At 39.2% G+C, this 12,003-nt stretch overlaps 1 protein-coding gene across 1 annotated transcript in view; it reads left to right on the top strand.

Moving 5' to 3' along the window:
- The window catches only part of CHRM3 (cholinergic receptor, muscarinic 3), a 126,943-nt gene extending 119,924 nt beyond the window's left edge, over nt 1–7,019 (top strand). The window contains exon 2 of the mRNA XM_010010293.1: nt 5,198–7,019. Coding sequence (XP_010008595.1) covers nt 5,198–7,019 — 1,822 coding nt within the window. The remainder of the gene's footprint in view (nt 1–5,197) is intronic.
- The last annotated feature ends 4,984 nt before the right edge of the window (nt 7,020–12,003 follow it).

The raw sequence follows: 12,003 nt of genomic DNA, 5'->3' as shown, positions 1-12,003 counted from the left end.
CACTCTTTCTGTTATCACATACGCATTCATTAGGAATCCTGTATCATACTACACTAGCTGCATGTGATGTGAGCTGCTGTATAAGAAGTGTAAAACCATGAATGCTAGTGTGAATACTTGCATCTTTTTTTTTTCATTACAAGTTTTTAAAATACTTTATCGTATTTAAAAAAAAAAAAAAAGAGAACCTCTGTCTGATTTGAAAAACAGGTATATGTAATCTTGGAATAATTTCAGGAAAACTTTAAAATTCATACGTATTTTTATTTTACCAAATATGAGGTTTGGAACAAAGCTTATGTGCTAGTTTAGGACATGGCATTAAGCATTCTGAAGGCTTGGTTTCTTTACATTAGAAAACAGTTTTCTAATTCACAGCATGGAGTTCTTTGCTGTTTAGACTAATGTATGTAGAGAAGCAATGCAGGGGAAAATGGAAAATAAGGTAAGTGATTTTCTTGTCTGTGCAATCAAATGAGATGTGAAATCCGTCAATCGTAAAGGCTTCCTGGTTATGAGCTCAGATATAGCCAAACCCAGAGAGTGCCGTCTGACTTCCCAGAAAATGCATCTTGGGACCCTTTAAGGACAGGAAGAATATAGACTTCTCTGCAAAAATTGAGATTGTGTGTTTGTGAATAGGAAGGTTTAAGGAAAAGTAAAAATTTAGTAAATTGAATTATGAAGTATTCACAAAACTGCTGAAATATGAAATAAGCAGAGAGAAATTAAATGGGTTGGAAATGTGTAACAGAACTGTCTAGTCTATTTTGCTTTCTGTTTACAGCAATGTGCAATGAATTAGACTATTCCAAAATTACGGGTTTTTAAATCTGTGTTATACCCAGTTATTGAAGTTAGTGACCATTTCTGTAGCTGCTTTCTCCATTCTCTCCAGTGGGGCTTAGTGGGATATCTAGTATCTCAGTCTGCCCAATGGGGCAGGGAGCAGAGGTACCTTGGGAAGGACGTATGTGAAAGTTTGTACAGCCATTGTCTGTACTGGGCCTACACTTTCCCTGAATAATACTGGGAAGTGTACGTAGCCTGTGGTGTTCTCTGGTTCATACCTTTGTAAGCTCTTATTAAGCAGAAACAAGAACTACAACAAAAAAACCCAAAACAAAAAAACCTCAGTGAATAGCATAGCAATAATCTTAGGTAAGTAATTATATATTCTTGGGCTAAAAAAAGTTTCCTTTGTTACTCCTTGGCTTGAAATTGCAGTGTAGAGTATGGTACTAACAATTTGTGAACTCTTATCCTTGTACACAAACCTGTAATCATTTCACAGTTTCGTTTGTTTGCCTCACTCAGGCTGTGCTCACTGTTTGTTTTACCAAAATATTGTGGCTGCTTTCCCGCTTGGTGGCACATCGTTGTGTCTCTGAGCTTGGCTTGCCATGCAGGTGCTGGCCAGCTGCCCTGCGGATCACGCTGTTGTTTTGTTGAACCCAGGACACTCTCTCTTTCCTGTAGCACTTCTTAGAGAGAAAGCAGAAAATGCATGGCAGTTTTGGAAAATGATGGATAATTTACCTTGCTTTGGCTTTCTGAAGGGAAGAAAATCCAGTTGTGCTGATCTGGTTTGTTATGGCAGTGGTGGCAGTGACAGGTTTTTTCTATGCAGATGAACATATGGGTAATACATTTTTTATTGAATTAAGCAGTGCAATTACAGGAGCCTGTAGAAGAGCCAGAATAACAAAAGACTGTACTGATGATCCTGCTAGCACGTCCATTTTATCACATAGTCCAGTCAGTGTGAGTTTAGGGGTCCCTTTAATGCCTGAGGAGTTAAAAAAGCTGAGTTTCAGCTTGCAGTATTGCACTGGACGGCAGGTAGCTCTCAATTTCTCTTCTTCCTCAGTTACTGGACTGCTAAGGTCTGTGCAGGTTTTCATTGAAGCAGTGGCTTAGAGAAGTTACTTTGAAGTCCAGGAATGGGAGAACTGAAAGGTTTGGTTCCAGCACCTGCTCAGCATCTGAAAGACTGCAGCTGAAGTATGGCTTTCCCAGGCTTCCTCATAATGAGTATTTTGAAGCATGGCATTTCTGAAGGGATTTATTGATTAATTTACATTGAAACTTCATTTCAAAGTCTACAATTAAACAGAATTCACAATCATTTTACAGACCTAGTGATAGACAGAGCAACATTTACACATGCATTTTCCAAGATTATTTGTATCTTTTATGTGGTAGTTGTTTTGAACCTCCAAGACTAACACATAGGTTATTTTATGGTTGTGTTGTGCGACAAAAATGGGAAATAGGCCCTAACTGTCAACTGTTTTTATTCCCTGCTAATAGTATTATTTCTACCATCACTTCTGAGTTATATTGGAATTTATTCTATGCCCTGTCCTGAAAGCTTCATTTCCTTTATCAGTGTCTTCTGCCTGGTTCTTTCTTGTGTATTATAAGATATCAGCTTGTCTTTTTTAATGAAAAAGCAGCACAATGATGTCATCACCATATAAACTTACCTGTCAGACTTCTCGATCAATACTTAACTATGATGGCTGTTACCTTGTCGAGGTTTCACAAGTGTATGTCTGTGGAGGGGAAGCTTTCTGTCTTTCATCCTCTGCTCTCTGTCTTTAATATTGGTGCAGGAAAGTCTGCACCCTATAACATTAATAATTTCTGGCATGTATTTAGCAAATATCATTATTTCAGATCTCTCATACTATTCTGGTTTTGACCTCACCCTATCTGACAGCTCCGGAAAAGATGCCTGCTTCCTAAGTAAAACATTGAAAGAAGGATGGTTTCCAGCAATCATATTTGAGTCAAAGATCTTTTCCCCACTGCAAGTAACCACCCTGGCCCATGAACAACTGGCAAGAACATCATCAACACTCGCTTAAGTGGTTGCTAGCGGCTGAACTGTTTCTCCCATGCATTGGAAAGGGCAAGCCAAACTTGAATGCTGCCTCACTGTCTTTGCCAAAGGAGAATGTTATTGTACATTGAGTTTTCATGGGCCTTCATTTGTAACTTTTGAATACATGGAATCTCCAGTTTTATAGACATGTAAATGAATGTTGTCTTTGGTTAAGGTGAGGGAGAGAGCTGGTGAGTGTGCCTGAGGGGGTGTGAATGAAAAAACAGGCAAGAGAGCTTCCAATCCAGATCTTTTCTTGCCTTTTTGCAAATTACTTTCTGCAGACTTTCATTTGATTAGTCTATGCAGGATAAGTCTATCTCACACAGTGCAGATTTAATTTCTTTGGCTTCTTTGAAGCAATATGACAGGGATCAGTGAGGACATGTTGCTGTACTGTATACTTGGTGGCCTGAGGTAGACCAGCTCCATAGTCAGAAGTATTTTACTTTGAGGAAGAAAAAAAAGAAATTTGGTTTTTTTCCACAGCTTCTCTAATAGATGGCAAGGGCATGGTGAAATTGTGTCAGAAAAGTTCATTTAGATTTTCTTGGGAAAGGAACAATTAAAATGCAAAAAAACATTAAACATTTTAGAGGAGCGGCTTGAGGTATTTTCAGAATGTCTTTTTGCCTCAGATTTCATTCTAAACTGCACACTTCTTTCACATGGGTTGACGAGAAGCTCAACATGATCCCAGCAGATCTCCAGGGAGACCTTACATCATCCTTCCAATACCTAAAGAGGCCTGCAAGAAAGCTGGAGAGGGACTTTTTAGAAAGGCAGGTAGTGATGGGACAAGGAGGAATGGCTTTAAACTGAAAGAGAGTAGATTCAGACATTAGGAAGAAATTCTTCACTGGGAGTGTGGTGAGACACTGGCACAGGTTGCCCAGTGAAGCTGTGTCTGTCCCATCCTTGGCAGTGTTCAAGGACAGGTTAGATGGGGCTCTGAGCAGTCTGGTCTAGTGGAAGGCATCCTTGCCTGTGGCAAGGGGGTTGGGACTAGATGATCTTTAAGGTCCATTCCAACCCAAACCATTCTATGATTCTATGATATGAACTTTGCAAAGAAATGAAAACTTGAAATGTCAAAGTTTAATTTCAATCTACTTTGATTTTAAGAAAAAGTTATCAGTGTTGATTTACAGTTCATAAAAGTCTAAAATAAATATTTTGTGTAACACCAGTGCATTGCGATACTTATTATTACCTCATACCATAACATATTGACTCTGGAAGAATTCATATTTGGAAAACAAACATTTCTCTTTGACAGCATATTTTGTTCAGTATTTATGGTTGGTGATGGATTTTTCATCAGAATTCTTGTTTCTCGATGCTGTAACTGATTTATTGCAATGAATTTAGTCAGCTGACCACAAAGTTAATGAAATAAGGGAAATGCAAATTGCTATTCTGAGCATGTCTTAATTTTAATAATACTTGGGGAAAAAGATTATGAAGCTTAATTATGAATCCCTTTCATGTTTTTTTCCTCTTTTCCTAATGTGTTTAATGATTGCTTTGACATACATCTGCCAAATATTTTTTCCTGACTCTAGAGACCGTATTTTCAAAGGAAATTTTAACATGTGTTGCCCCAAAGACATTTTGAAGTCATTAGATGTACAAAATCCGTAGTCTAAGTATAAAAATGTGCATGAGAAATGAATAGCAGCATGTGCAAAAAGTACTGATGAGAACTTTTAGTACTTTTATCAGGTAGATGAAAAGATCTCTGCAGCCTCACAGGTTAGAGTAGCTTGAAACAGTGAAACTGCTGCCTTGTATCCTTAAAGAAAGACAGAACAATATTTTTGTTTGTTATTAGCAGTAGCTGGAGGCAGCAGGGGTTGGGGCTGTGGTTTGCTAGTGCCAGGATAGCACTGGGGAACAGCATTGATTCAAACCTGGGAGGATTTGTGGCTGCATATGTCTGGCATTTAGTTTGTAAAGGCTCCAGAATAGTGAGCTGTTGAGATGCAGACTTCAGGGAAGATCTGTCAGGGAGTGTTTTAATTAAGAGTTAGAGTTTGGGAGCATTTTAATACTACTGTGCGTTCATATTCTCATAGGATTTTGGTTCTTCTGTGATTGAATGTTTCTAAGGAAATTTTATGTGATTGTTACAAAGGGCTCACATAAACCACAGCTATAAGCTGAGTATGCCCATGTACACTTTTGACTTGGAATGTGTCACAAGTAGCTTGGCTTTTAAAGACGCCTTTCAAAGTCCTAAAGGTACTTTGTGTACGAGTGTTCACCTTTTCACTTGATTTTTCCTTGTTCTTTTCCCTGCTGCAGACTATGCCAGAGAGCCACAATGATCATGCAAAATAACAGTTCAGCTTTGCCCCTGTTTTCAAATGTAAGCTCCTTCTGGAAGAGAGATTCATATGGACCAGGACTCCTTGATGAAGCAGCATCACTCATTGGCAGCTATGATTTCCCTCAGACCACAGAGAGTTTTCCCTTCTCCACTGTGGAATCAGCAAACGTGTCCCTGAATGCCACAAGCAAAGACCCTCTGGGTGGACACACTGTCTGGCAAGTAGTTTTGATTGCTTTCCTCACTGGGATCCTTGCACTGGTGACCATCATAGGAAACATCCTAGTGATTGTTGCATTTAAAGTTAACAAACAACTGAAAACAGTCAACAACTACTTCTTGTTGAGTCTTGCCTGTGCAGATCTGATCATCGGTGTTATTTCCATGAATCTTTATACCACATACATCATCATGGACCACTGGGCTTTGGGAAACTTGGCCTGTGATCTTTGGCTCTCTATTGACTATGTTGCCAGCAATGCCTCTGTCATGAATCTCCTTGTCATAAGTTTTGACAGGTACTTTTCCATCACTAGGCCACTTACATACAGAGCCAAACGAACAACCAAAAGGGCTGGGGTGATGATTGGTTTAGCATGGATCGTCTCTTTTGTTCTTTGGGCCCCTGCCATCTTGTTCTGGCAGTATTTTGTTGGGGAGAGGACTGTGCCTCCTAATGAATGTTTCATCCAATTTCTAAGTGAACCTGTCATCACTTTTGGCACTGCCATAGCTGCCTTTTATTTGCCAGTCACCATTATGAGTATTTTGTATTGGAGGATCTACAAGGAGACCGAGAAACGCACCAAAGAGTTAGCAGGGCTACAGGCTTCGGGCAGCGAAGCGGAGGCAGCACGCTTCGTACATCAGACAGGCAGCTCCCGGAGCTGCAGCAGCTACGAGCTGCAACGACAGAGCATGAAACGCTCCACCCGAAGGAAATACGGACGCTGCCACTTCTGGCTCACAATGAAGAGCTGGGAACCCAACACAGACCAGGGTGATCAAGAGCACAGCAGCAGCGACAGCTGGAACAACAATGATGCTGCTGCCTCCCTTGAAAATTCAGCCTCCTCTGATGAAGAGGACATCGCTGCAGAGACCAGGGCCATCTACTCAATCGTGCTGAAGCTTCCTGGTCACAGCGCCATCCTCAATTCCACAAAACTCCCCTCCTCAGAAGATTTGCATGAGTCAGGGGATGAACTGCAGAAATCCGACACCGAGTCAAAGGAAAATAAACCTAAAAAATTGCACCCTCCCAGAAGTGTTCAGGATGGTGGGAATTTCCAAAAGAGCTTTTCTAAGCTTCCAATTCAGCCGGGGTCAGCAGAGACAACCACAGCTTCTGATGGCATCTCATCAGTGACCAAGATGTCTGCAGCCCTGCCCTTGTCCTTCAAGGAAGCAACCCTGGCAAAAAAGTTTGCCTTGAAGACCAGAAGTCAGATCACAAAGCGAAAACGAATGTCACTTATCAAAGAAAAGAAAGCGGCACAAACACTTAGTGCCATTTTGTTTGCCTTCATCATTACCTGGACCCCATATAACATCATGGTTCTGGTGAACACATTTTGCAGCTGTATCCCCAAAACTTTCTGGAACCTGGGGTACTGGCTTTGCTACATCAATAGTACAGTGAACCCCATGTGCTATGCGCTGTGTAACAAAACATTCAGAAACACTTTCAAGATGCTACTGCTGTGCCAGTGTGACAAACGGAAACGACGCAAACAGCAGTACCAGCAGAGGCAGTCCGTCATTTTTCATAAGCGGATCCCCAGGGAGGCTTCATAGAATAGTATTTTTTAAACAATTGAAAAAAATAATGAAGCGGGAATGGGATGGAATGGGACAGGACAGGATGGGATAGGATGAGACAGAATGGCATGGGACAGGATGGGACGGGATGGGATGGGATAAAAAGGGATGGGATGGGATGGGGTAGGATGAGGTGGGGTGGGATGGGAGGGTCATTCCACAGTGCTTATTTAAACATTTAAGCATCAAGACTTGAAAGCAGCTGCCAGGCTTATGTATCCTTTTAATAAATCCAGTTTAATATAAAAATCAAGTCTGCATTCAGCAAAAACTAACAAACTTCAACGTTTTTACTGAGGAATGAAAGACTTAATAAAATTTTCCTACAAATTTGCAAAGAAGCTGTATAGCAATTATAAACCCATTACTGATCTGCCCAGCTTTTTGATTATAGTCAACTCTGGGATCTCAGGTAAGCACATCTAGCTAGCCCAACTCTTCTGTTTCCAAGGAATCCAACAACTTACAATTCAAGTCACATACAGATGTAGCAAGCTAGCGAAACAGGATTATGAAATTATTCGAGACACTGTATAGGTTGCAAAATTGCTTCTTGTACAGGTAGAGTTTCCTGTCTACTTCTCTTCTGGTATATTGTTAATTGTACCCCTGATTCCTGATAGCTGAGTATCTATGTGTGCAGCTCATGTTATATATGTGTGTGAGTGTGTATGTATGTATAGCATACATTCACACCTCTAAAATACACACATACCAGGAAAGAGGTAATCTGTTGATTTAGGTTTTACAGGGCTCCCCATCACAGTTACATGGGAGTGAAATAAAAAAAAAACCAAGCAAACAAACAAAAAAACAGAAAGTCGTATTATAAATATATATATATATCATTTGCTGCCTGAAATTCAAATTTATCTTTGAAACCAAAACATGGTGTCCACATTTCAAATGGAGAGAACTGAACCCTGTGAACCTAATGGTCTACATAGTTTTGTAATGTGGCACATGCCCAGTAAAACCTTAATCTTGAGCCCAGTGTCTCTCCTCAAAGTGATCACACCTCTTTAAAAGATACAAAGGTAAAAGGAATTGAAGGCTACATTCAGGGCAGAATATGAAGTTATCTTTGCAGGGTGTAGGATGGTGGGAGCCCACATCTGGGTCGCACAGTGCTGGTGCTCAAAGGGACTTGCTCAGGAACCAGGCGGGTACAGCCAGTAGCAGGAGCCCTGTTTTGTGGTCGGGCAGCTTTGCTGCTGTCAGAGCACGCACGGATGCTGCAACACTTTGTCCTGAGCTGCACCATGTGGATGCACCACTGTTCTCAGAGCCAGCTGAGATCCAATGCACAGTACCTGTACGGCTTCCAGTGAAAGTTCAAGTTGTAATTTTCTGTCTGAAGCTGGTGGAGCCACCCTACTTGCACTGTCTGCCCAGGTGATCTTCAGATGCAGAAGATTTGTGTGAAAGAAATGCTTTGTTTTTGCACATGAAGGATGCTTACTAAAAAGTGTTTATTTTCCAGAACCTGTTTTAAAAATCATCAGGGGAAGTGCACCTAAATCCATTTAATGCCAGGTTATTTGGTGTTGCGAAAAACATGATATTGCCAATTTGTAACCTGGCAATTTTTGATAAAGAAAATTTTACAAGGGCTTTAATATTTATAGATTAGACATGACCAGTACTTCCTGGTATTTGTGATGTGGTCTGCACCAAATATGATTTATAAAAGTCAGAGATCCCCTGGGGAAAGGATTGTACTTTAAACTATTGTTCTAAATTTGATTTACTTACGTGTTGAAAGATAATTTTATATTCTCCTTTGAACTGACCAAAACTTTTTTTATTGCTTAGACTCTTATTTTGCTGAAAATAAAACAAAACAAATACCTTCTTTTACAAAGGGGCATCAGTGTTGTGAACACAGAACTGATGTTAAAGCTGCTTCTGTATTCAGTGTGAGATGGTGTTTACAGATGAATTTGACAACAGTGGAAATATATTAAATGGTGTCTGTGTATCTGAACTATTTAATTTTGTGTTATGTTCATATGAAGAAATATTTATACATACTTCACCAAATGTTTTATTTAATGTTGATAAATATTGCTCTTCAGTCTTCAGCTGTAGTGTCCTTTTAAAGTGATTCATTAAGGTCTGCTTGAGAAATGAATAGAGTATACCTAGCTTTCTTGTCACTAAAACAAATACTCTTGACATACAAATCATTCTTTTATATGAGTTGTTTAAAATGTTTACCTAAAGGTTGTCTTGTAAATGATATTGCAAGTCTACTGCAAGTACAAGTTTAGTATAAAATACAAGAAAAAGTTAAAACTTCATCTATAAGTCACAAGTGCGTTTTGAGCTAAAGATACCCAGAAACAGTTTACCAGTTTGGTAGCCACATACAACCAAAGTCTTACAAAGCACCCGCGTTGCAAAGACAATTAATGACTTTTATGTATAGAAAGAATCATATATTTGAGATACATTCATTACTCAAGTTGACCTAACTAATGTTTTGACATTTAAATATATATCTATATCTATATATATTGCCATATTATTATCTTCTGATATCTAGAGTAGTGCTGTGCCCCTAATACTCAAAATGTGAGAGCATGTAAGGAAGACAGAGTTCATCAGAGAGTTTTATGGTATATTAATATTGATTTTACAATGGGAAACTAGTATTTTTAATGAAGTTAAGCTTCCTTGAAAGCGGCTGTCACCACTGTTTACATAATAGGAAGAGTTAAACCCTTGGATTGTTTTAACAGAGAAATAAACAACGTGTCTTTTGATGTGTTAACAGGCTTTAAAATGTTATTTACAAGCATCTTAAAATGTGTATGTATACACATTGTAGCTTAGATCAATTTAATTATTATTTATTTAATGGAATACGCATTATAAAATATTAAGAATTTGGCTGTCTTACCAATGCAGCAGGGATCAAACGAATTTGTATTTTATGTTTATGTGTTTGCTTTAAACCCATGCACACACAAAAATTTTAGCTATATGCACAAGTGGATATATTATTTAGGAACAGAGGCGAACATGATAGGTGGTGGAAGAAGAGCAAGGTGAGACCAGAAAGTACAATCTGACACAGCACTACTTTTAAGAAGTACAAATGATGTAATATTTCATCTGCTTTGAGGAAAACTGAGTCAGAAACATGATAGAAAGCATCATTCTGAGGGCAGACAAACAGCTCAGTCCCATTAATACTCCTCACATGGAAACCTGGCTTTTAAGAGACCAGGCACCATCCCCATTAATTGCAATAATACAAGACTAGACTCCGTATGAAGAGGATTGAAAAATCAGAAGTGGTGGCTAGACAGGACCCATTGAATTGTTGTAGGATAGACCCCGGTCACTGTCAACCTCTGAACAGCTCTAAGACAACAAGATACTTTATAATATGTGCTTGGCTTTCTCAGTATAAAATTGTTATAGAAGTTCATAACTTCTGTATCAGTATACACTGTGAGAAATGTCTGATCCAAAGACCCACGGACAGGTGTCATGGTACGTGAAGCACTTTGTCCTATCCCAGCATATCACACTTCCTGCGAATGTAAACTGCAGATCAGTGTGTTCTAAAGCTACACAAATATAGGAAAGGCCTGAGCAGTTCCCAGGTTCTAAACCTGTAGATCTATAGATCCTGAACAATAAATGACATAAAGGAATCTGGCAGTTTTGTGAAGATACCCAGACAGATGTTCTGAGGCAGTTGGTGACCTTTCTGTATCATATACAACTTCATTTATGTTGTTGTCTTGTTTATTATATTTCCTTACTTCTGCAAGAATATTCTAAAAAGTCTTGGCTCGTTTTCAACCTCGTATATATAAGAACTGAATACTTCTTGTATACACAAGAATAAGAAGTCCCAAAGTACACTCAGTTTGCCTCTACAGAATGCAAACATCAAGGCAAAAGGAAATTTATTTTTTTTTCCTGATCAGCAGCATCAGTAATTTTAAATATATGGTTATTATCATGCTACCATATATATGGTAAGGATAGTCATAGGGTACCATGCTAAGCTGTTTACAAACCGCGTTTCACTTGCCCCCTTGGCCGTCTGACTATTTATGCATCCCTATTCAAATTTATGTTTGAGATTCCAAACCCTTATTCTTCTCCAGATGGCTCCCAGATACTGAGATGTGTTTTACAGAGTTGTCTTAGTATGGGGCATTTTCTTTCCTTTCAAAATACTCCTGTGCAAAATTAATCTGCTTTTAGGCTATCAGAAGGCACATTGCTAGCTGCAGTAGTTCTAGTGTTGAAGTCTGATACTTTTTTTCCTAAAGATGTGTAAGACTTACCAAAAAGAACTGGAGCGGGTTTCACATATTCCGGGTCCTTACTGGCAGAAATGGTCTGTACTACAAGTTGTCTGTTCACCAGGCCTGACCTTCGCTGGGGCTTCTGGGGATGACCTGACACTAAGGATGTTCTGCCAAGCCTCCACCAGCTTGAAGTTCAACTTGTTCATGAATCAACACATATTTTAATGCTTTTTAAAACTTCTGAAAACATACATATTTATCGTGGTAACTGAATATTCTTTGACCCATGTAAATTTACTGTCCCTTCTCACAACTTGCTTCCAGCTTCTTTTATTTTTCTATTTTATATATTCCTTTCATCTTTTATGTATTTCCCCAAGCAAATACCACCGCACTTGCTTCTGAGAGCAGGTCAAAGGGATATATATTTGCAGATTGCTTCTTGTTAACCCAAAGGATATGTCTGGTGGAGCAGACATGTTCATAATGATGGCTGCCTTTTCTGATTCCTAAACTGGACTCCCATGATACCCAAGCACTTCTAGTTGGAAGCCTAGCTAAACCATGTGTCACATTCAGATTGTCATAGAACCAGAAGCCTTATATAATTAGGATAACCTTCCTTGGGCATAGATGACTGGCAGGTTCTGCGCTTTTCTGCTTCTACTTTTAGGAGATGCCAG

Source organism: Nestor notabilis, unplaced genomic scaffold (assembly GCF_000696875.1).
Source record: "Nestor notabilis isolate BGI_N333 unplaced genomic scaffold, ASM69687v1 scaffold3342, whole genome shotgun sequence".
In the NCBI taxonomy this organism is placed as follows: Eukaryota; Metazoa; Chordata; class Aves; order Psittaciformes; family Psittacidae; genus Nestor; species Nestor notabilis.
This window is presented reverse-complemented; position numbering and strand designations above follow the sequence as displayed.